Source organism: Pipistrellus hanaki (genome assembly GCF_964339955.1).
Source record: "Pipistrellus hanaki genome assembly, chromosome: 17".
Lineage (NCBI taxonomy): Eukaryota > Metazoa > Chordata > Mammalia > Chiroptera > Vespertilionidae > Pipistrellus > Pipistrellus hanaki.
This window is the reverse complement of record NC_140519.1, coordinates 40,935,998-40,961,994: the sequence shown is the minus strand read 5'-3', so window position 1 is coordinate 40,961,994 and position 25,997 is coordinate 40,935,998. Positions and strand designations below refer to the sequence as shown.

The 25,997-nt window shown below is 47.9% G+C and overlaps 1 protein-coding gene across 2 annotated transcripts in view; it reads left to right on the top strand.

The window, feature by feature from the left end:
- The window catches only part of DPYS (dihydropyrimidinase), a 52,288-nt gene extending 27,194 nt beyond the window's left edge, over positions 1-25,094 (top strand). The window contains exons 8-9 of one of the 2 annotated variants that reach the window (XM_084864574.1): positions 17,323-17,530; positions 22,818-25,094. In XM_084864574.1, coding sequence (XP_084720700.1) covers positions 17,323-17,530; positions 22,818-22,880 — 271 coding nt within the window. In that variant the 3' untranslated portion in view covers positions 22,881-25,094. The other variant, XM_084864575.1, reaches the window with a different exon arrangement.
- The last annotated feature ends 903 nt before the right edge of the window (positions 25,095-25,997 follow it).

The following is a 25,997-nucleotide window of genomic DNA, read 5'->3' as shown; positions in this document are numbered from 1 at the left end:
ACTTGTCCCAACTCAGGGACCAGTTCCTGGTGGATGATTGCAAGTTGCCTTCCACGAGTGCAGTAAATGGTGGTTTATGGACATAGGATACCCACGAGGCACCGCCAGCGTCTTTGTCGTTATGCTAACAAGGGAGCCATTGCCCATCTGGGGATGAACTATCCGGTTGTCCAAGGATCTAGGCCCCTCCCCCTGCAAAATAAATGGCAAGTCAAACAAAATGGAGACAGCTTCTCTACAAAGCTTAGAAGTATGGACCCTGGGGAGACGGTGGAAGAAGGGTGCTGGGTTTGGGTCGGGCTGTGGATGAGGAACTGAGCCTGCTGTGTTTAGAACGCTCCTGATGCTTTAAATGTCACTCTGCCGGAGCTATCGTACACGGCAGGGGCCTGCCCAGGGTCATTTCTGGTGCAGTTCAAACAATGTAGGTGGCTCTAAGTAAATAAGACTTTTTGAAATAACTTGTGGCTTTGAGGAGCTCATGAGACTTCATCAGGAAACCTAGAGAATTTTTAAGAGGGATTTGGGGAAAATGGTGTTTTTGAAGCATAGCATCTGGGAGAGTCATAATAATGATGATAATCTTATATAATAAAAGGCTAATGTGCAAATTTGTCCCCTTGACCAGGAGTTCAACCAGGAGTTTGACCAGGGGGTAGGGCTGGCTGGCCAACTGCCCTCGGCCCCTCCCTCCCCCCACCCCCCAGCAGCCAGGCCCGATGGACCCCAATTGGGCTGGGCCGCCCAGGCCCCACCCGTGCACAAATATGTGCACTGGGCCTCTAGTTAGGAATAATTTGCATGTGTGACTATTTCAGTGATCTTAAAATGCTTTGCCGATGTAGAATGTGATTTTTACAACATGACCACCTTACGGGCATGAGAAAGCTGTAGCACAGCGGGGTCTGGGACAGGTTTGAGATGAGAAGCCTGACCCAGTGTCTGCAGCTTTGCAAACTTGTAGCTTGTCGTGAGATCTGGTGCCCCGCTGTCTCCTGACATCAACACAGAGCGCTTCTCAGCAAACCTGATTGTTCACCGTCCGTTTGTTCTCTCTGTCAAGTGGTCCAGGAACCCAAAGCTCTCTTGGGTTTGATTCTATTCTTTATTATTCCTTTTCAAAGGAGAGGGGGAAATAAAAATACCCTGTTGAGTGATGTGACACTGCAGTCTAATTCTTTAAAAAAAAAAAAAAATATATATATATATATATATATATATATATATATATACACACACACACACACACACACACACACACACACACTTTTATTGACATCAGAGAGAGGGAGAGGGAGATAGAAACATCAGAGAGAGGGAGAGGGAGATAGAAACATCAGAGAGAGGGAGAGGGAGATAGAAACATCAGAGAGGAAGGGAGAGGGAGAGAGAGGGGGAGATAGAAACATCAGTCATTGCCTCCTGCACTCCCTGTATTGGGGACCAAGCCCTGAACCCGGGCATGTGCCCTGATGGGGAATTGAACCATGACCTTCACAGGTTGACACTCAACCACTGAGCCACAACCGCTGGGCTCCAGTCTAATTCTTTTTTTTCTTTTCTTTTTGATGGAGCTCCCTCAGAGGCCACTCCCTGTGGTCCTTTTAGCCCCGCCCCTGGTATCTCCAGCAGCTCCCAGCCTTACTTACACCCCTTGAATTTTTTTTTTTTTTTTGAAGTGAACACATCAAGATTTTATTGTCCTATAATAAAACAAAACACGAAGCTCAGGACTGGGTCCCATCACCCTTTCTCTTCCTATCGCCTCCCAGTTCCAAAGGCTCCCATCTCTTTACAGCCAGCGTCCTTAGACCTGCAGTTGGGGACACATTCCAGCCTCAGCACCACCTCCTTTGTAGCTTTAGCCTTTTATTTATTTTTTATTTTATTTTTTATTTTTTTATTAGCTTCGTCTGCCCGCCATGGCCACTCTGCCTCCTGCCACATCGCCCCTCTCCCTGCGCACACAGAGCCTCCCAGCGCTTCCTGTGCTGTGTGGCTCTGTGGGGTGTGGGGACACTCCCCATGTTTGCGAGCGCCCTATCGGCAGGGAAAGGAAGTTCTCCTCCAGGTTTCCATTTCTGAGGACACCACCAGCTCAGGTGTGAAGCGCTGTCTTCCTGAGACAGAGGGACAGGGAGAAACGCCCTGGGCCTAAGGCTAGGCAGCATCGCCTCCTTTATTTACCACCCAGGCCGCTGCCCGGGGGATATTTATAGGCCGTGATGCTGTCTCCTGGAGTCACGCTTTTCGAGGATGTAAATTTAGACACCTTCTCACAGGCGCGAGTTTCTATAACGTCCTTTGTCCCTCCTTTCCCGTTAGCTTGTTTCTGAGCAGCACGGGGCGATCCAGGTGTTGTTTTTAGAAGATCTACATGTTCCCTGCTTCATTTCCCCTCTTCTAGCCTAAGAATAACTCATTTAAGGTCAGACGGCAAAACGCTTGTGCTTTTCAGTTTCTTTCGATCTCTTTCATCCGTTCTTTGGTATTTCTTCCATGATGCACGTTGATGCGTCCATAGAGGTGTCTCCTGGGGTGAAGGTGCCTTTGGCATTTATTATCCGCCCGAGGCTTCTCTATCTGCGCTTGGTGTGCCCACCTGGGTGCAGCGTGTGGTCGGGGTCCTGGCCCCATCAATGCCCAGGCCCAGCCAGGCCTTAGAAGGTCTCTGAATAGCCACAGTCTCATCAGTGAAATGCGAATCATGGATGTGCCTACGCTATGTTTCTCTTAGAAGCCATGAGGTGCCCAAACCGGTTTGGCTCAGTGGATAGAGCGTTGGCCTGCGGACTGAAGAGTCCCGGGTTTGATTCCGGTCAAGGGCATGTACTTTGGTTGCGGGCACATCCCCAGTAGGGGGTGTGCAAGAGGCAGCTGATTGATGTTTCTCTCTCATCGATGTTTCTAACTCTCTATTCCTCTCTCTTCCTCTCTGTAAAAAGTCAATAAAATATATTGGGGGAAAAAAAAAAGAAGAAGAAGCCATGAGATAATCCATGTGAAAAGTAAGACAGGGTCACACCAAGACAGGCTCTGTGTACGGCGGCTCCTTTCTGTGACGGTGTCATTGTCACCGCACATTTTCACTTCTCGGTGTCCTCACTTGCTTTTGCCTGCGGGGACCAGGGAGGCAGGTGAACCGTGAGGGCTGCGTTTCTCTGACCCTCAGGCTCTTTTTAAAAAAAATAAAACTGGAAACTTTTTCGTTTTTCTTTTCTTTTTTGGAAAACAATGAAAATAGTATTTTTACTCGGCAGGAAATATCTGCTCGGATTTCTTTGAATGGTCCCGTTTCTTGCTTCTCTGACCCTTTCATGTAAGGATGTTCCCTGCACGAGTGTGAGAATCCCCCCCCACCATTGTTCCTCGTCTCTTTCAGTGTGAACACTGCAGGAATCGGGAAGCGGGAGGCCAGGGCCAGTGGAAGAGGAGGCTTCAGAGATTAGTGAATCTGGAAGAATAGATATATGTTTTTAATATATTTTATTGATTTTTTTTACAGAGAGGAAGAGAGAGGGATAGAGAGTTAGAAACATCGATGAGAGAGAATCATCCACCAGCTGCCTCCTGCACACCTCCCTACTGGGGATGTGCCCACAACCAAGGTACATGCCCTTGACCGGAATCGAACCTGGGACCTTCCAGTCAGCAGGTTGATGCTCTATCCACTGAGCCAAACCGGGTTCGGCTGGAAGAATAATTGAACAGGGAGAAAAAGCGTGTTCATCGTGGTTTAGATTAAGAGAGGATGTTGCAGGAATGGCTAATTGCTTATCTAGGTCGATCACAGCTCCGGCCTCTGCTATTCTGGGTGGTTATGAGAAAGCTGCTCGTCTGGGCTGGCTGTTCTGCTGGAGTGTCTGCTGCTGACCTCAGCGAGGCCCTCTCCGCGGTGACACAGTATTTTTAGCCGCTCTGGCTGTGCGCACGTCACAGCCCGCCTCCTCTCCCCCTGCAGACCGAGTTCCCGTGGCTGCTACACCCTCACAATGCTCTTGACTCACTGCTTTCTCCCTCATGAACATTCTTTTTTTTTTTTTTTAAAAATATTTTTTTATTGATTTCAGGGAGGAAGGGAGAGGGAAAGAAAGAGAAAGAGAAATAGAAATATCATTGACCGGCTGCCACTCTGGGGATGGAGCCTGCAACCCGGGCGTGTGCCCTGATCAGGAATCCAACAGTGACTTCCTTTCATAGGTCAGTGCTTGACCATTGAGCCGTACTGGCCGGGCTAAAACAGGTGTGTAGTGATTTTAAAGAAGAGGAAGGGAGAGGGATGGAGAGATGGGAACTTGAACAGGAGAGAAACATCTGTTGGCCGCCTTCCGCACACCCCCTACTGAGGATCTAGCCTGCAGCCCAGCCATGTGCCCTGACCAGGAATTGAACTGGGGAACCTCTTGGTTCATGGGTTGACACTCAACCACTGAGCCACACTAGCCTGGCGCTCTCATTGACATTCTTGAAATCGAACCCCATTTTAAACAAGGAAGTGTTTTATTTCCGAATAGTTTTAGGTTTACAGAACAGCCACAAAGGTAATGCAGAGCTCCCATCTGCCCCACACCGTTTCCACTATTATTGTGCATTACCGGATGCATTACCGTTAATGAACCAATGCTGATAGGTTATTATCAACTAGAGTCCGTACTTGATTGAAATCTCTTTAGTTTTTGCCAAACATCCCCTTTCCACCCGAGGCTCCCTTCTCCTTAGGCTCCTATGGCCTCTGACACTCTCTCTAACTTCCTTTTCTTTTTAAAAATATATTTTATTGAGTTTTTACAGAGAGAAAGAGAGAGGGATAGAAAGTTAGAAACATCGATGAGAGAGAAACATCGATCAGCTGCCTCTTGCACATACCCTACTGGGGATGTCCCCTCAACCAAGGTACATGCCCTTGATTGGAATCGAACCTGGGACCTTTCAGTCCACAGGCCGAAGCTCTAACCACTGAGCCAAACCAGTTTCGGCTAACTTCCTTTGTTTTTGATATCCCTGGCAGTTTGGGGGGAGGACTGGGCAGCTATTCTGAAGAATGTTCCTCTGTTGTGATTTTTCCGATGTCTCCTTTTTCTCATCGTCAGCCTTGGGTTATGGGTTTCGGGAGGAAGACCACAGAAGTACAGTACTGTTTTCACCACATCCTTCCGACGGCCCATGCTAGCAGCATGGCTTTCCATGTGGACGCAGACCTAGATCCCTGGCTGGGGTGGGGTGCGTCAGGCTTCCTCACTGTGTAGTTGCTCATTTCTCCCCCTTTCCACGATAGTGCTCTTTTCAAAGGAAGTCACTGAGCACAGCCCATAGTTAAGAAGTGGTGAATTATGCTCTAGTTTTATGTTTTAATTAATTCTGTATCCCCAGGGTCTGACCCAGTTCAGCCCAGAGTAAACGTACAGTGAATGTTGAATGGGTGCTTGAGAAGGATAGAGAGACTTCCACACGGCATGGAAGAAGGATGTGATAAAAAAAAAAAAAAACGGCAGTCGGGCCAGCTAAAATTCCCCTTTGAAAATTTCCTGCAAGGTTTTAGCAAAAAACAATGAACCAGCTGACTCGTTAGTACCTCAAAATGCCAGCAACACGCGTTTCACCCAAGGTCCTGAAGGGGGCGCCCGCAGCCCACCCTGAGCTCGGGGCCCCAACCAGGCCATGAGAGCTGCTGGTTATGCAAGCACCAGCCAGCCTCTGGAGAATGGATGCACTTGCTCATGATTTTTGGTTTTGTGGTACCTAGATGTTTTCATTAAAAAAAATAAAAAATCATCCTCATTACTTATTAACGGCACGTAGAAATATGTACGCCTAAACACCATCTGTAGCCTTAAAAATGGACCGCACTGAAGGTACCAAGGCAGATGGGGGTTGAGAGGGACAAGCAGTGCAGCCGAGATCTTTTTATTTTAAACCCGCGAAGAGATGGATGATCCCACGGGGAGCAGCCTGCCGTGCAGTGATGGATGGCCAGAGACCGCTGGGAGTGGGAGTCTGCCGCGAAGGGTTGGCCTTCCCTGTGAAAGATGGCCTGCGACGTTCCCAGCCTGGGAGCAGCTCCTGCGAACACCAACGGCCACAGCTCGTCTGTGTCATTGCACGATCAAAACTAATGGGCCTCGGTGTGCGGGGAGCACTCACCCTTTGCAGAAGCACAGAGTCTGCCACACGAGGCGCTGACGGCTCATGGAGTGGCTGTCCACGGCTCATGACGGAGGCCTGAGTCCTCCTAGCCCATCGCTACTCGGGCCAGAGCTTCACACGGAAGGGCATGTCCCCCATCTAAGCTTCTGGCCCATTTTTGTAGCACCTCTTGGTCCTTCCAGTCAAGGGGAAGAAAGCAAGAGTGCGAGCCAAAACCGGTTTGGCTCAGTGGATAGAGCATCGGCCTGCGGACTGGAGAGTCCCGGGTTCGATTCTGCTCAAGGGCATGTACCTTGGTTGTGGGCACATCCCCGGTGGTGGGTGTGCAGGAGGCAGCTGATCGATGTTTCTCTCTCATCGATGTTTCTTACTCTCTCTCCCTCTCCCTTCCTCTCTGTAAAAAATAAAAAATATATATTTAAAAAAAAAAAAAAAGATGTCCAGGCAGTGTGAAGACGGAATCTGGTGGTGTTCCGTGGCCCAGACCAAGGCCTGGTCAGGTTGGCCAACCTGTCCAAACCTCCCTCGAGAGGGTGGCCTGGGAGTTCCTGGCAGGCCCAGGAGCAGCAGCAGCAGTAACTCCTGTGCCGGCCATTCCGGGCTCTCCTGTGAGCTTCCGTCCTCCGGGATTGATTCGAGAGCACTTGGTTTCCATGGCAACTGTCCCTGGTCCGTATTTATGAGCTCCAGGAGAGCTCAGGCGGCTCAGGCGCACAAGCAGGCCACTCGCACGCTGTGTGCACCGGGACATTTAATGAAGACTTTCAGCCGCACCGGGTTCTGCAGAGCAGGCATGTTTTGCTCACGGTGCTTTTCGTTTATTTTTTCCAACTCAATTACGGCTGGCTTTGGCTTTGCATGCACCCTTCTCCTGCTGTATGCCCTTGCTTTTCTCCTAGAAGACAGAAAATACACGAGTTGAGCTGTATGTTCGGTGAAGAGGCGTGGCTTGCAGCTTTTGAAATGCCCCCTCTGGGTTACAGAATGATCAAGACATAGACCTAGAACCCTTTAATCAGTTAGTCGGTTATGGGTCATTCCGACGTTCGCCAAGAATGACCGAAGTGGAGAGGCGTCAGTGGCTTCCTTTGCGTCATCATCTGATGAAACAAGAACCCTCCAGGGCCTCCCGCGCTGACTCCTTTGAGAAACATCCCAACAAAGCCCATAACCTTCCTTTTGTGCCCTCCAGAGTCTTCATCATTTGGTTTTTAGAAGTATCGGACTGTGCGTGAAAAAAAAAGCTGGCCTGACTGATGACCTGTGGGCGGAAAGGTAACCTCTGTGCACGCTGGGTGGTGTATTTAAACATGTTCTGAGGCCGTGGAACCTTTTCAGGGAACTAGAAGTGGTTTCCAGGGACCTCGCTAATCATGGCTGCATAATCCCCCCCCCCCCCCCCCAAATCATGAAGGAAACGCACCTCAGGAACAGATCACAGGAACCCTGTTGTTGGGCATGTGTAGCTTTTGCCAGAGGAAGCACCGGCTATTTTAAGCGTTAGGATGTGGGGAGGTGGGTGTGCAGAAGGCATGGGTTTTACACGCAGGCACCTGCTCTATTTTCCCCCTTACCTGACATACATGTTTTTCTGGGTTTGACCTTTGTCTGTCTCATGTACAGCTGTATTCCTAGGTTCCAAAACAGTGCCAGCTACATATAGGAGCCCAATAATTTTTATTTTTTTATTTTTTTGTGTGAATACAGATATTAACAGTCTTGGGCTGGTAAACAAATATGCGATTTAAAAGGCTTTGTTTATTTGCTCTTGGAACTGGTTCCAGATCCAGGATTTACATTTACACCCCCCCCCCCTTGAATTAAAAAAAAAAGAATTCTTGGCACTTCTGCCTTCTCCTTCCCTCAAGCAGGGCCTGACAAAGATGCATTCCAGAGCCCTCGGCCAGGCGTCGGCAGACCTGGCCATGAGCATGGCTGAAGCCAGGTAGGATTCTTCCGTGGTCAGGTGACTCTGTGGATTGCCTCAGACTCACACTTAATTTTCATAAAGCCGTGGGCCTTGGCTCTGTAGGAAGCAGAAGACGGAATGAAAACGAATCAAAGGCAATGTAGTATCGGTGCCTGGAAAGAATCCTAGGGTCCTTATAGCCCCAAAGCCCAGCGAAGAGCCGTGTGAGGGATGGGGGCAGTGAAAGCGCACCCTTCCCTCCAGAAGAGGGGCGCAGTGACGGCTACGTGGAGGCAGTGAGGATTCAGGGAAGGGCAGCCTTTTCAGTGGCCCCCAGAAAGCACCGAAACACTGAATGTGAGCCTTTATTTATTTATTTTTAAGAGCAGTGGTTCTCAAAGTATGGTCCAGGAACCACCCTACTGGGGTTGGGCTAAGGAGGTTTACTGTTGTGAATACACAAAACACAGTTCACTCTTATTGTATTACTTACTCCTTGCTAGAGGCCTGATGCACAAAATTTGTGCAAGGGGCTCGGTCCTAGCAGCTGTGGCGGCTTGCCTCGGCCCTCACAGCCCCAGCTTTGTCTGAAAGGTGGTTCAGAAGGACGTCTGGAAGGACATCTGGAAGGTCGTTTGGCTGTCTGGTCTAATTAGCATATTACGCCTTTATTATTATAGATTGTATTATTATCCATATGATCAACTGCAAAGCTCCATTTGCCCCTCCTTACATTCCTGTGGAGTGAAGAGCTGGAGAGGCTGAGGGAGCTTCTGTGAGTTCAAGGTCCAGCTTCTTGGCACGCTCTGTTCTCGGTGACAAGTGTGCGCTTGGCCGGTGTGTGGCGTGTGGTGTGTGGCATGTGGCCTGTGGCATGTGGCCTGTGGCGAGTGGCGTGTGGCGTGTGGTGTGGGTCCCTGCACACCGGCCCGCGCTCCCGGGAGTCACTTCCCCCCACAAGCTGCTGGCAGGAGGGCTCTGTGGACATGAGGGCGGCGGCAGCTTCTTGAAAAGGTGTCAGTGCCTGCGGGACTCTCAGCTCTCCCCGAGGAGAGGCCTGGGCAGCCCGGAGCCTTGGGAGGGAGAGTCGGGGTCCATGAGGTTTATTTTTGCAGCTGCCGTGGGAGTCCCACGAAATCTATTGCCTGGCATCCTTGGTCCAGGTTGATTTCTTGTTGGCCAGGAGGCAGACGGATCAATACTGTTTTTTATGCCGACACGATGCTGCCTCAAGGAAGTTGTCCATCGCTTCCCTGCATGTGATTACTATTGAAACATGGACTTTGCTCATATGTTCTAATCGTGTTATAATGCAAAGGTCTTTGCAGATTCAGGAATAGGTCTGGCTGGAGTGTGAGCTGAACCCGGGAAGGGAGTTTTGTCTGTTTTGTTGATGCTGCATCCTCAGTGTTTAGCACAGTGCCTGAGTGAATGAGTAGCTGATGAGCCCATAGGCAAGGATTTTCTGAGCATTCCATCAAGGTGACTTCTTCAGTTCATGTTCCTGTCGGCCTCAAGCCAGCAGTGAGCAGAGGTGTCTGTGGCTGGGAGGCCAGAGCTGTGAAATGATGGTCTTAATATCCCGAGCTTAGGAATCTCATTTCTCAGAACCTAACTTTCTCCCTGGAAACACTGCAGACGTACTTCGTCATTCCACCTCATTTATTTAAGTGATCAACCAGAGACAAGAAGGGTTTAATGACGCAAGCATGGCTCTCTGCAATGTGACGGAAGACCCAAGTTGTTGTTTGGTTTTTACTAGTCCAGTGTTTTAACTGCTTGGCTCACGGCAAACCTCCTGGCCCTCCGCGCCTCATTGATGTTTTCTGGCACCGAGGGGGATAAATTGTACACAAAGTACAAAAGAAAACATGACACTATGTCTTAAAATGGACTCATTGGTTGACTCTGTTAGGGGAAAGGTTTTGCATAGAAGGTATGGATACTGATAAGTATGACCTCCCGTAAAGACCTAAATTCAACCACCAATGGGTACTTGGCACGGTCTTCTTTTCTGTTATGTCTTTGTCTCTAATCATCCTACCTTGCATTCCGTTTCCCCGTTAAGGCGCCTCCGTATTTCTGGGAAAAGTTGACGTAAAATTTCATATAAATGTGGGTTTCACTCCAGAATTGTGTTCTGGGTGGATTACGTAGAGTGGGAGGCAATATGGAGTGGTTAACACTTAGTATTTGAGTCATGTAGACTATTAATTATGATCCTAAGTGAGTTACTCAGCTTCCCTAATCCTCGAGGTCTTCACTGAAAACACCGATAAAATAGGTATTCTTCAAAAACCCTGCTTCCGTAGAGTAGTGAGGAGAATTACATACAAATAATACAAAGAGATTTTAGCCTAGAGCTTGACAATAAAAGCATGCAGTAAACACAAGCTGCGACTGGATATTATTATTTACGGTCATCATGTTGATCATAGGTGACCTGTCCATGCCTTTCAGCCACCGAGCTGCTGTTAGTAAATGTAAGAAAAGCAAGCGGACCTGGCAAAGGTGGACACTTTTGGATAGCAAACGATGAGGACGGATTCCTGCGAGAAACTATCCTAGAAGTAACCCGTCTGGGATGTGAACAGAGAACTACTTGGAGGCCGATATGGAGATACAAAGATATAGATACTCATATACACACGTACATGATTTTTCTTCATATTTAAATGCACATGCTTGTTTCTATATGTGTGTTATACATGATGTGTATATATGCACACATAGATGTACATGCATGTAGACACACACACATATGATCTGAGCTTCCCTGCTTGTAGGAGCTGGTGAAGCAGTTGTCGGCAAGGCTTGCTGTCTCTGCATCTGAGGCTGGAGCCTGAAGTCCAGGGGCAGGACTTCGAGAAGGGAGGATGGGGGTCAGGTGGGGAGAGCAAGGACCAGGTGGAACCCCAAGCAGGAGCTGGAGCCCACAGAGATGGAGGGGGGCCTGTGCCTGTTCTTTGTCGCCGCAGGGGAAGGCAGAGCAGTGGCCAGGGCGCCTCACACCAGGGGATGAGCCTGCAGGCCAGTTGAGCTGCCAATGGGCTGCTCCTTTCCTTCCACCCTCTAAGGAGTAGATGCCATCACCATGTGGGGATCCACTTTAAGGATGACAACACTGAGGTTCAGAGAGGTTAGTTGTTCTCCCCAAATTCCACGGCTGGATAGGGCAGAGCTGGGATTCAGAGCAGGCCGGGTTGACTCTATTGTCTAATCTCTCTCCCCCCCCCTCCTCTCTCTCTCTCTCTCTCTCTCTCTCTCTCTCTCTCTCTCTCTCTCTCTCTCTCTCTCTCTTTAATACATTTTATTGATTTTTTACAGAGAGGAAGGGAGAGGGATAGAGAGCTAGAAACATCGATGAGAAAGAATCATCGACCAGCTGCCTCCTGCACACCCCCCACTAGGGATGTGCCCGCAACCAAGATACATGCCCTTGACCGAAATTGAACCTGGGACCCTTCATTCTGCAGGCCGATGCTCTATCCATTGAGCCAGACCGGCTTCAGCTATTGTCTAATCTCCTAAACCCTGCAAAGCGATAGCCTCCCAAAGGGGCAGGGAAGGAGGCAAGGGCGTGGGGGACCCAGACCGCCTGGCTTTGTGCTCCGGCCTCCCCCCTCACCGACAGGTAACCCGGGACAAGGCGGTTTACCTTGGCTTGCCTCCATTTCCTCATTGGTCAACGGGCAGGATTCTAATTCCCAAGGTCAAAGGTTGCTCTGCAGGGTCAGGGTCAGGGTCAGGCTGTGGAGACGTGTGCACGCTGGGTCACAGCGCCCAGGGCACGGGGCACCTGTTGGCAGGCATCACCCCAGTTTGCTCACGTCAGCAGGTTTCTGCCACCCGCCTGTCTCCGGTGGCGGATCCCTCGTCAGCTTGTCGGGCGCCTCTGGGTGCCACCCCCGTTCGCTGCCTCTGTCAGGGACGAGTCTGCCCCAAGGCGGGCTTGCGGGGGAGCTGAGTGGGTTTCCTGCAGCTTTTCAGCATCACCGCCTTGGATCCTGGGTGACTCCTCCGTTAGCCCCGGCCACTGTGACCACCAGGGCTTCTGTGACCAGCAGGGCTTCCCTGAAGCAGAGGCCTTTGGGGCTGGTCAGGTTGGGGCTCTATATCTTCATCGCTAATTGGGGCTCCGGGGCTGTGCTTCTAACTCTGACAGCACCTCCCACATGCTCCAGGTCAGGGGGGTCCGTGCAGGGCACCGCGGCTGACACAGAGGATGGGCTGTCCCCCAGCGCTCGCCCAGACAGAAAGGAGATCATTGCTATTCGAATCCCACGTCTGGGGCCCTTGGTGCTGCCCTACGCCCACAGCTCGCTCAGCCTTTGAGCAGGGAGGGTCCCTGAGGCTGCGGGTGGAGGCCAGCTTCTGCTCTTAGGATTCCAGAGCTGGGAGTTCCGACTTTGGACGGGTGCCTTCGGCCCATCTCTGGATGGCCCACAGTTCTGCAGCGGTCTGCATGCCTGGTCCTCTCCCCTGGCCACCGTCTTCGCTTCTCCTTCACGCACACACCCACTCCCTGCTTGTCAGGAAGTTATTTCCCAGTGTCAAACGGCATTTCACCTGCCAGCGTTTCTGCTCATCGCCTCTTTTTCTTCCCCTCAGTGGGGATGGAGGAAAAATAGGTCATCTTCTTTAAAAAAAAAAAAAAAAAAGAGGCAAGTTAAAAGTCCCCTAAATATTTCTGATATCTAACTTCCTTTTTTCACCCCATCCCATTAGTTGAGAATCCTTTGGACTTCCCTTCATATTTCAGTCATTCCTTTCTCTTCTTAAAATATGACATCGGAACTGAACAAGATAATAAGTCCCTGGCCTCTCTGAACTCTCAGGGCACTTACCCACGGTATTTCTGGGCAGAAAACTGACATCTCTTTCTGCCCAAGTCGCGCCCACAGATAGTCTGTCAAACAGTGTCATGTTGCCACGGGCAAGGCAGCTTCCCAGGGAAGGGAACAATATAATTATTGCAAAACCAAGCCCACACTCTACTCCAGAAAGTGAATCCTCACTACAAAGTGAATTCTACCAGTATGTCCGGCTAACAGCTCGCCTTCTGAAAGTTAATAATCCTTCCTCACCTACAAGCACATACGTGTTTTACATTCATAGGGACCTACATCCTGGTGTCATGCTAGCTTTTGCTGATTCATATTCAGTTCTTGCTCCTGCAAGACGCTAAATGATTTTTTTTGGTTCCCCACTTTCTGAAAACTAGTGTATAGAACATGCAATATTTATGTGAAGTAGGAATTCAGAAACTTGCTCATCACTTAGTTTTGAAGAAACAAATCTATATATATAAAAGGCCAATATGCAAAGTGTCCCCTCGGGAGTTCTACTGGGAGAACGGGAGTTTGATTGCTCTCTATGATGTGCACTGACTCTGAGGGGGTAGCATGGAACACGGTGGGCAATCAGTGGTGGCGGGGTGCTGAGGGAGCGAGGGAAGGGGGAGGTGGGGAGGCGGGGAACCTGATTACCCATGATCTCCGGCCAGGCCTAAAGACCCTACCCATTCACGAATGTCATGCTCCTGGCCTCTAGTTTAGAAAATCTAGAGTAATAAAAGCATAATATCTAATTAGACTGGATGTCCTTCCGGATGACCTTCCAGATGAAGCCGGGGCTGCGATGGAAGCCTGGGTCCCAGTGCTATAGGGAAACCAGTACCGGCAGCTTGGAGAAGGAAGGCCTACTCTTGCACGAATTTCATGCATCAGGCCTCTAGTGTGTATATAAAATGCCTTCTATTTGCTCAGTGCTGCGTGAGGAACAGGATATAAAGATGGTGGTACCTACTTCCAAGGTTAACTAACCATAAGCTGCACCACCACCACCCATGACCTACATGACACAGCTCCAAGGACAAAACAGCAGGGTTACCTGGTTAGTTAATTCCTTGAAGTCAATGTTTGGGCAGCCTTTTTATGAACCTGCGTTACGTGTCTTGTCATACCCTGAGCACCAGTAGAGCTCCCGCATTGTTGTCTGCTGTAGGTTTACGGACATGGCTGACGCCGCTCCCATTTCCTCTTCTGTGGGAAGAGGTGGGGTGGAGTCAGCACAGAGGGCGGAAGATTGATGGGTGCAGTGAGGAGCATCTTTGCTTAGTAATGACGGTGTGCTTGAAGAAGCACCCGTTAGCATTTCCGGAGATGTGGCTGCTTTGCTCCCCATTTATATAACGTGTCACGTCCAAGAAATGACAAGAGGGATGGTTTGAAATAGACAGCTGGAGCACACGTCAAAAGAAATCTTCTCTTGTGATCATGCTGAGAATGACCAATTTTGGTTTAAGGAATTTTTAATGACAACCCTACACCCCTCACTGCTAAACAGAAAAACAGCCTAGGAAACCTCAGGAACTAGGGGACGAGCTGTCGTCTGTGTGTTTTCTGGCGGGTGAAGAATGTTTTCATGGATTGAATGCTTTCCTGGTGGCTTCCTCCAGAGCTTTCATGCGGTAATAGTGTCTAGTGGTTAACAGCCTAACCTCTATAACCCCCGAGCGACGTGAATGTATTAGCTCTGAAACATGGGGTGAGTTAGTAATGTTTTGGTGTCTCGTCATCCTCATCTATATCACAGGAATAGTAATAGGTCCTACCCCATAGGGTTGTTGGGAAGACTTAATGATTATTTTTCTTTTGCGTTGAACACAAGGTGTCTTATAATACAATGCAGAGAGATGGGTTCTATTTCCAAAGATGCCACGAACAGCCCTGACATAATCCTTCTCACTTATTTTTGTTGTTCTTATGACAACCTGATAAGAATCTAGCTGTGGCCGAAACTGGTTTGGCTCAGTGGATAGAGCGTCGGCCTGAGGACTGAAGGGTCCCAGGTTCGATTCCAGTCAAGGGCATGTACGGTGGTTGCGGGCACATCCCCAGTAGGGGTTGCGCAGGAGGCAGCTGATCAATGATTCTCTTTCACTGATGTTTCTAACTCTCTATCCCTCTCCCTTCCTCTCTGTAAAAAATTCAGTAAAATAAAAAAATAAAATAAAAAGGAATCCAGCTGTGCCACGGACAAATTGGCCGAGCTGGAGAAAACATAACAAAATCCTTAAACACATCATTTCCCTGGGGTCGGGAAGACCCATGCTGCTCTCAGACACCCTCCTCCTGCCCCGTGCTCTCCCTGGGTGCGCGTGGGCGGCCGTGCTGTCTCTCGCAGGCCTCGCTTCGGCGAGTCTTCTCCTCTGTAAGAGCACGCGGCTCTTGGACAGAAAGCTATTTGCCAAGGAGCGGGATGTGTTTCCCTGCAGCTGTGATGTGAGTGGTATCAGAGTGATGGACTCTGTTGGAAACTAGCTTCCTGTTATCTTCGGGGCTCCTGCTTCCCTGACAGCTTGAGCCTTGGACGTGCGTGTAATTGGGACTCAGTGAGACAACCTTGACACCCTCTGCGGAGAGATGCGCCGTTCGATACCGGCTCACAGAGGGCCTGCCAAAGAGCAGCGTCTCCCTGGGGCAGAGGGACCACGGAGAACGCCCTTCCAGTGAAGGTGCTCATGAAGAGCCAGTGGCCCAGAACGCCAGCCTCACTCCCAGAGGAGAAGGTTTTAATCAGTCCTTTCCCTCCTGTCTCACCAGGACAGGCCTAGCCATCCGATCACAATGTAGAGAGATAAGACAGAGAGAGAGAGAGAGAGATTGACTTCAGAGAGGAGAGACGAGGAAGAGAGAAAAAGTCAGAAAAAAAGCTCAGAACCACATGATTTCACTCATAAAATGGAAACTCATGAACACAAACCGCACGCAACGTGGTGGTCGCCGGAGGGAAGGGGGTGGGAGGTCAAAGAGGTCCTGGTATATGGTGACGGGAGAAGGTTTGACTGTAAGGGGTGGGCATGTGGTGCGATCTACAGATCCTGTAACATGGAAACCCACACCTGAAACCTGTGAGATCGTATTCACCAATGCCACCCAACACGTTTTATTTAAAAGGGGAAAAATAAATAAATCGCCGAATTTATAAATTTAGAAAAAGACAATTAGAGAGAAGGTATTTCATGCATGTGTATATATATAAATGCTACTCTCCTGGAGTGACTTGCATAGTGTTAACTTTGAAAACTATTGGATAGGGAATCTCACAGCTCTTGGGTTTTGCTTACCAATGAAATCAGAGCACCCCTCCTCATTTGCACCTGTTCTGCAGACAGAGTTGGTTGAAAACAGCTATTAGGTTTGTTTTGTGTTGTGTGTGTGTTTTTCTTTGTGTGTGTGATTTTCTGTGTGTGTGTGTGTGTGTGTGTGTGTGTGTGTGTGTTTTGAGTCAGACCTTTTGAACTCTGCCTCAGAGACATGCATGGGCGTTACTACTCTCCAAGGGCAAAGTCATTGTCAGTCAGGGTCTTTGACTACAAGTAACCAGCTGGCTGTCACTTAGGCAGAAACAGACCCTCTGGAGGCCCTGGGAGTCTCCCAGGCCAGAGGCCAGCATAGCCCGGGGCTGCCCACAGCAGGAGCTGCTCTGTGTGTGTGTTTTTAAAATACGTTTTTATTGATTTTTAGAGAGAGGGGAAGGAGGAGGGAGAGAGAGAGAGAAACATCTATCGGTCGGCTGCCTCCTGCACACCCCCTACCAGACATCTAGCCCACAGCCCAGGCATGTGCCCTGACCAAGGAATTGAACTGTGACTTCCTGGTTCATAAGTGAACTCTCAACCACTGGGCCACACTGGCCAGGCCGTATTTTGTTATTTTTATCATCCTCCATTTTCCAGTTTTGCCTCAGACAAGGGAAAGAGATTCAAGCTATGATTTTTGCCTTGATAAGTATCAAATTCCATTTGATAACTACCAATGAGCAGTACCTTTGGAAGGGGGAGTGGGGGGAGGAATGGTATTTGGGGAAAGGTACTGCACAGTCTTACCGGTGTCTGGGTATTGGTTCAGTGTGTGCATCAGACTCATCAGTGTTGGAAATGTCTCTTAATTAACACTTTGTCCTTTAAACACATAAATACTAATTTTAAAATTTAAATGTGAGAGCCAGCACCTTCCCTCCACCCACTCTGTCCTCATCAGTCACCAGAAAAATGTAATTACTTCGCCATGAAATGTTAATGCTATGTTCTATTCTTGAAGTCACTTGTCCCAGTGACAAAGCTATGTCCTAATAGAGTTGCTAAATTTTCTCGTAAGTCATCCTTTTAATATTTTATATTCGCCAGATGAGCTGCTGATGAGCTGGGGCTTCTATGTTTTTTTTTTTTTTTTTTTTTTTTTTTTTTTTTTTTTAACAAACAGGACTATCTCGGCAAAAACTCACCACCAGGCTGTGAACTTCAACATCTTCGAGGGCATGGTTTGCCACGGGGTGCCCCTGGTGACCATCTCCAGGGGCAAAGTGGTGTATGAAGCTGGAGTTTTCCATGTCGCACCAGGAGACGGGAAGTACATTCCTCGCAAGCCATTTGCTGAATATGTTTACGGAAGGGTCAGGCAGCGGGACCAGGTGAGTGTGCCCGAGTGGCTGCTACCCCCCGGGGCTGGGCTGTCACCCGCTCCTGGGTGTTGGTGGTGGTGTTGTCACGTACACTCCATTTCATACATCCCTGGGACATCAGGACTGATAGGAGAGGTTCCAAACAAATACCAATTTTCAAAGAAGGAGTCATTATGGGATGGTTGCCTTTTCCCTTAGGGTTTGGTGTCTACTCAGGGTTTCCCAGGCAAGTTCAGGACCTCCGGGGGCCTTTGGCATTTGGGTTAGACAGGGTATTCTGAGAAGCAGACTCCCATGAATAAAGGTCTGACTTTTTAAAAAATTTTTATTTTATTTTATTGATTTTTTACAGAGAGGAAGGGAGAGGGATAGAGAGTTAGAAACATCGATGAGAGAGAATCATCGATCAGCTGCCTCCTGCACACCCACCACCGGGGATGTGCCCACAACCAAGGTACATGCCCTTCACTGGAATCAACCCTGGGATCTTTCAGTCCGCAGGCTGATGCTCTATCCACTGAGCCAAACCGGTTTCAGCAGGTCTGACTTTTTTTTATTAGGGAAGACACTTGTGAGCGAATGCGGGAGGGAGCCAGGAAAGTCTGGGAGAGCCTCCGACTATAACTCAAGTTTGAATCCAGTGAGAGAACTAAGGAGAGTTAAAGGGCTACAAGCATCCTAGACTGCCATACAGTCTGAGACAGACGGAGCAAGGTCTTCAGGCAGCGATTGAACCAAGTCTCCTGTCAATCAGCTGCATGGCATGATGTCATTGGCTCGGAGAAACTGTGGGAGGCGTGGCCTCCATTTAAACAAGGGAATGGAGTTTAAAGTTTAGCAATAGCCCCTTGAAAAATTATGCTCCCTGGAGTTGAATGCCACACCACCAGAGCAATGGTGGAGTTTGGGGTCAGGTAGATCTACACTTTTTTAGGCATGCTAGTGCATTAATGGTTTTACAATAACAATAATAGTTCATCATTATTACCGTCTCTTGCTCTGAGCACTTGCTATCTTCCAGGCACTGTATTAGGTAGTTTATATTCATTATTTTACTTACTCTGTACAGCAACCCGTGAGTAGATATTAATATCCCCATCTTACATAGAAATCTGAGTCTCAGCAAGATAAAACATTGTTCCCGGGGCTAAGCACTAAGTAACCATATGAGATGAGATTTATGGGAGGGCCTTTTTCATTCCCACTATATCATGAGAATTCTGTGAAGCAAGAGGAGAAAATTATTGTGAAACTCAAAACATGGGGAAATTCATTGTTTTTTAAAACGTTGGTGTGGCCAAAACCGGTTTGGCTCAGTGGATGGAGCGTTGGCCTGCGGACTGAAGGGTCCCGGGTTCGATTCTGGTCAAGGGCATGTACCTTAGTTGTGGGCACATCCCCAATGGGGGGTGTGCAAGAGGCAGCTGATCGATGTTTCTCTCTCATCGATGTTTTTTACTCTTTATCCTTTTTTCTTCCTCTCTGTAAAAAATCAATAAAATGTATTTAAAAAAATAAAATGTTGGTGTGGAAATAGTATCAAAAAATGGGTGAAATGAGATTTGAGTATTGTCTGAAGACATTTTTCTCTTCATTAGGCAAAGATAATTTTATAGATAGAAGAAAATATCACATTAAGATTAAGAAAAAAATGGTCATTAGAAATTCTTTATTTTAAATTCACATGAGGGTACTTGAGCTCTTGCTTTGGTTCCCATGGAAAATATTCAGATTTCCTGGTGAATGAAGATACATGTGTTTGAAAGCAAGCAGAACAGCTCATAACATTTTTTCCTGTTCACCTGTTTTCTTCTGAAGAATATTAATCACTTACCATCCCAGACTACCAAGCACAGACTCCGGTGTTTGCCGGTCCAGAACTTGGCTGGTCTCCTGGCTAGAGTGTTAGTTCCCTGAGGGCAGCATCATACTAGGTGGACCGATGAATAATACGATTTTTCCAGTAGGTGGCACTACACACACACACACACACACACACACACACACACACATATATATATATATATGCCATTGGATATGTATGCTATTTTGTTGTACTGACAACAAGCGTCAGCACTTCATAGGTCAAATGTTCTGAGGTGTTAACATCATAGATATTTTCACGCTCAAAAATGTCAAACTTCGTGCCAATAAAAAGATCACTTTCGGAAAGTTTTAATTCATTAATTTATTTGGAAGAAAAGTGCTGCTGAAAGTTATCACATACTTCCGGAAGCTTATAGTGAACATTCTCCATCTCAAGATACTTGTGAATGCTGGTTTAAACCCTTTACAAGTGATGATTTCGATGTGAAAGATGAAGAACGACTAGGTCAACCGAAAAAGTTTGAAGACCAACCATTACAAGCATTATTGGATGAAGATACATGTCAAACTCAAAAACAACCTGCAGAAAGATTAACCATTGCTCAGCAAACAATTTTTGATCATTTACAGGCAATGGGAAAGATTTTAAAGGAAGGAAAAATGGGTGCCACATCAACTGAAAGAGAGACAAATGGAAAACTGAAAAGTCATCAGTAAAATGTTGCTTCAATGGCACAAAAGAAAGTCCTTTTTGCATGGAATTGTGACTGGCAATAAAGACCCCAAACGCACAAAATCATGGGTTGATCCAGGTCAACCATCAATATCGACTGCATGGCCAAATCGCTTCAGAAAGAAGACAATGCTCTGCGTTTGGTGGGATCAGGAAGGTGTGGTGCATTATGAGCCTCTGAAACCAGATGAAAGCATTAATAATGACCACTACCAATGACAAATAATCAATTTGAACCATGCTTTGATCGTAACACGACCAGAATGGGTCAGAAGACACGAAAAAGTAATTTTTCTTGATGATGACGTACCATCACACACTTCAAAACCAGTTAAAGACACATTAAAAGATCTTGCCTGGGAAGTATTAACCCACCCGCTGTATTCACCAGGCCTTGCTCCTTCAGATGACCACTTGTTCCAATTGATGCCACACGCACTTTCTGAGCAGCACTGCAAAATGTACGAAGAAGTGGAAAATTGGGTCTTTGAATGGTTTGCCTAAAAATAAGAAAAATTCTTTTGGGATCTATCCACAAATTACCTGAAAGAAGGGGAAATGTGTAGCTAGCGGTGGACATTACTTTGAATAAAGCACTTTTGATGTTTCTCTTGAAATTACCATGTTTTCTTTGGATTACAAAATTTGTATTATTAAAGATTAATAGTCAATCCGCATTTTTAACCAGTTAATAATTAATCTGCATTATTAACCAGTTAATAGTCAGTCTGCACTACTAGCCAGTTAATACTCAATCCACATTGGTAACTGGTTAAAGATAATCCACATTATTAACCAGTTAATACTTAATATGCATCATTAGCCGGTTAACCATTAATCCTTATTGTTAACCACTTAACAGTTAATCCGCATTGTTAGCAGGTTTGGATGAAAAATTTTATGTCCATGCAGTCAGGCTTGAAAAACAAACCAGGAGAGAAAAACCCAGATACCAAAGCCCGGAAAGGGAGGATGTGGACAGAGTGGGGCACTCAATGCATTTCAAGTTCTGGGATTGGCCGGGCTCCCAGTGACCACAGTGTCCAGGCGCTGGGCAGCAGAAACGGAAGGCTGGCCTTCCTTTCCCTTGTCAGTGCCCTCAAGGTGATGACAGGATCCAGGCTGAAGAGAAGCCCTGAGTCAGCAGGGAGCCAACATGGAGGTCCCACAGCGTCTCAGCAGCACAGAAAGGGGACAGGGGCTCAGAGTGGGGTCCTCCCACAGAGTGTGAGTGGTGGCAGTGCGTGCCACATTACCTGTCAGGGTTCACAGCTGTAGAGATGGTCTCGGGCTTTTTCTTTGCTTTATCCTCCATGCCTGGTGCTGTGTATGCGCATTGAATATCTATTGATGAGTGAGGGAAGTGCTTTGTATCTGAGAAATCTCATGCATCTGGGAGAGGGGTTTTATTTCCTCCATTTCATAGATAAGTGAGTAGGCTGGGGAAGGGGCGGGGACGAGGAGAGGGGAGGGGAAGGAGGGATTTATTAGCCTGCCAGTTGCCTACAGCTAGTGAATAGCAAGGCTAGAATTCAAACTTAGGTCTGTCCTGATCCAAAGCTCACAGTATCGATCCCTACAACATACTAGTTTGAGTGGTCAAAGTAAGACCTACAGGAATTTGTTATGGTTTACCTCCATATGACTTACATGTACAAACACACGTGTTTAGTTGTGAAGAGCCTATTCTATCACAGGCCTTATTCTAACCGCTATCTGTATTTAATTCCCTCCACGCGGAATCCTCACAGCCACCCTGCGGAGCGGGTGCTCTCATCACCCCCAGTTTACAACTCAGGGCCCTGGAGCGCAGCCCAGGCGGTCTGGTTCCGAGCCCACGCCCTCGATCATGGGGATTTGCTCCTTTCGACTTGTCGGTGAATTTGTGTGCGTGTTTAACAACAGTATGGTTTGGTCACTGCTCAGGAGCTCCAGTGCTTATGAAGCCCAGGCTTCAGCTCTGAGTGAATTCTAGCTGGCCCAGCCAGGGTTCTGCTGCGCAGTCGGTCGCTGGAGATGTGAGATTCTGTGGGAGGCCTGTTACACACAGTGATGATTGGGAAAATGAGGAGAGAGAGAAAAAAAAAAAAAGACACGTTAAAATTGCTAGAATCTGAACCGAAATGTTGAGAGTCTTAGGAGAGGAATACTGATGTCAAGAACGACGGAAAGGACAAGCTGGGACTAGAACTCAAAAGGGTGAGAGGATACAGCCCCAGGGAAAGCTGCAGTGGAAGAATGATCACTACAGAGCGTTCCCCGGGCCTTTGTCTGACACAGATTAACGCCGGCCAAGAGGGGGCGACACAGGTGCAGGAGGCTGCCGGGCATAGCTGTGAAAGGACAGGGGTTGGGAGACACATGATAAGTTCATGAGATTTCTTTCTGGTCTAACAATTTATTAAGGGAGCTGCCCTTAGCTCTAAATTCAAGAAGTCAATAATGGCTGAAACCGGTTTGGCTCAGTGGATAGAGCATTGGCATGTGGACTGAAGGGTCCCCGGTTTGATTCTGGTCAAGGGCATCTACCTTGGTTGCGGGCACATCCCCAGTAGGGGGTGTGCAGGAGGCAGCTGATCGATGTTTCTCTCTCATCGATGTTTCTGGCTCTCTATCCCTTTCCCTTCCTCTCTGTAAAAATTTAATAAAATATATATATTTTTTTAAAAAAGAAGTCAATAAACAAGTCAGAAGAGAAAAATGAAATGCGTTGGTTTTTTTGTTTTTGTTTTTCAGACTTGCACACCTACCCCCGTGGAGCGTGAACCCTATCAGGGAGACGTTGTCCTTCTGGAATAGACACAAAAGACCCCACTGCTGGGACCAGGACACAACCCCCCCCCTCCCTGAGTGCTGCTGGGAAGGGACGGTGGCCAACGGAAGTATTCCAGCCTGACAGCAGATGCCATTGGCATCTCTCTCTTCATAACCATGCGAAGAGTTCATGGTCAAGGTCACAGGCATCAAAGGGACATGAGGCTCAGGGACTGTTTGGCCACGGGAAGAATAACAGACCTCCTGACGCAGAATGCTGCGATAAGCCCCCGGATTGAAGGAGGCCTTGGGCCAGCTGGAGATTTATTCTCTGAGACCTTGGGAAGTCGTCACCAGAGCCATGGAGGATCAAACGTGAGCAAGAAGCACCATAACACGTGACACAATAGACCTGTCATTGAGGAATGTTGGCACCACTTCAGACAGGGAGGACAAGTTCATGGTCGAAATTTATTATGATTCTAAGACTTTATCTGGAAAGATAAGTCTTCATATTGTGAAGGCAAATATATCCTAGGACTTAATGAAAAATGAATCACGTGGCTTTGCAGGATATAATTTTTCAGGAAAATTATTTGATAGTATTTGTTATATTTGATTTCACATGTCATTTTTGAAATAATATTATAAATATGGTCATTTTGGGGGAAAAATTTTAGTGCTTCATCAATTATTCTCTTGGTATTTTGACATCCAGAACTTTCTTTTTACAAGTACCTTGTACATTTTCTTTCTCTCTCTCTCTCCCTTTTTAGTAGTTTTCTGGTCTTGCAAAGTCAGCTATCTACCTACCATTGGCTTTGCTGTGACTTACACATCTTTCTAACGTATCTTCCACTGACTTCATGAAATCTACATTGTTTTCTCAGTTTCGCAATTTCACGAGACTAACTTGTTAAAGCTGGTAATACATTTTCAGATGTCTCAGAACAGCGCAATCTGCAAAACTCTTCCACAGAAGGTTGACATGATGGGTAGATGTTTGTGTCCATTGGGGACACTTTGTCAGAGGAGTAGCGTTATACCCCCCGGCTAGCCTGCACCTTTGCACATGACGATAACCTGTGCCTTCTTCCACCAAACCGTGCCTGGAGCAACGTGGCTTTGTGCGCTCTGGACTGTGATCGCATTACTGAGGCCCTGAGTCTCTCCCAGTGGGACATAGCCACGCATGTCAGCCTTTTTGTCCCTCCCCACCTATTGAAATTGTCCCGGCCAGCCAGGAAGACGGTGTCAGTCATTCGGAGGAAGGCTTAGCAGGAGGAAGACATTGCATCGAGCGCTGTGACCTGCTTTTGCAGCCTTGGCGGGAAGCAGGGCTGGTGCTTCTTTTTATTACAGCGTTTCTGGAGGGTTAGGCCTGAGCTCCGGTCTGTGTGTGAGAGGGACCGTTAAGCCGAGCTCCTTTCATGCGGTTCAAAAGCGGAGTCAGAGGAACGGATGCTGCTGCTCCCGTCACCGCTGACCGCCGTCAGCCTCGGAGGAGCCCGCTCCTCCCTTTGGAAGGATGACCGCTCCGGGCCCCTCTGGTTTCCTCTCAGGAGCAATCCCGCCGGCTCTCCCTGTGACTTGGTCGCTGTGTGAGACGGAAGACATAAATGAATGTTATTGTGACGGGAAGTCTGTGTGAAAACTCACTGATGGTACTTCAAAATGTCAGCGTCGCTTGTACCAGATTTCTTCCTGCGGATTTCTAAAGATCCCGTTTTTGTGTTTCAAGTTTTTTTTTCTTTTTTCTTTTTTCCAATGGAGGCATTTGTTTAAAAATAGCGAACTGTGATCTTGCCTTCTGTTGTCACGAATAAGCACTTAGATCGTCATTCTCTATCCCGTGGTCTGAGGTGTGTGTGTCCGTTCTTAACTCGTCGCCTGGGGACTCTGGGAGGTTGGTTTTGATCCAGATGCATGATTTCCTGTGCGACCTTTGCTTCAGCAACGCCTGGGAATCGGGTCCCTCAGCAAACACCACATCATCAACCTAGAAGATACTCAACCGGAGGATAACCCCGAGGGCAAGGATCCGTTCACACCGACGGAGGCCGGGTCTGAGAGAATTCGGTGGAATCAGAATGGCCTAACGATGCCCTGTCTCTCCCTCTGCTCCCTGGTCTGCACTGGGACCCTTCTGTGTGTGTGGAGAAGCTGAGCTGTATTGTTCTCCCAGGAGCCAAGTGAGCTGGTCAAGAGGGATTATGTATTTATTTTTATTTTTAAAAATATATTTCTGTTGATCTCAGAGCAGAAGGGAGAGGGAATGAGAAATAGAAACGTCAATGATGAGAGAGAATCATTGATCAGCTGCCTCCTGCACACCCCACACTGGGGGAATGAAGCCTGCATCCCAGACATGTGCCCTGACCCGGAATTGACCTGTGACTTCTCGGCTCATAGGTTGATGCTCAACCACTGAGCCACACTGGCCAAGCTCGAGGGATTGCTTTAAACATGTGGATCAGGGAAAATTCAGGGCAATTATGCTCTCATTGCAGGCCCATCTGCCCCTGACACACTCACTGATGAGGTCAGGGTACAGGGCACATTGGACAGAGGGGACTGGGAATAGGGTAGTAGGAATCCAGCTCCTCAGCTGTGCTTTGTCCTGAGCACACGGGAGAAAGGACACGGAACTACACCTCAGGAAGAACCATGGCTCTTTTTCCCTCGGGGATGAAATACCTTAAAATACTTTATTCCTTTTCTCTTCTTTGGTTGACAATAGAAACACTGCAAGGAGATGGCTGAATCCTCAAGGAAAAAATAATTCAATTGCTTTCTTATGCAGAAGCCACTTCTCACTCATCCTTTAGTATTCAGCTGAAATGTCACCCCCTCTCCGAGGCTTCCCTGGCTCCAAAGGCCGGGTGTGTCCCACTTTTATGTTCTCCATAGCAGGGCCCAGCCAACCCCCCTCACAGCACCACCATCTCATTGCATAACCATGACCCGCTTTCCTGTCTGTCTCCTCCCTGGAACAGACAGCTCACAGGGCAGGGCCTGCCTGGTTCCCTATTGTTCCCCCAGCAGGTAGCTGAGGGGCTGGGTAATGGACTGGCATTCAATGGATACTTCATTTTTATTTTTATTTATTTATTTTTTTAAATATATTTTATTGATTTTTTACAGAGAGAAGAGGAAGGGAGA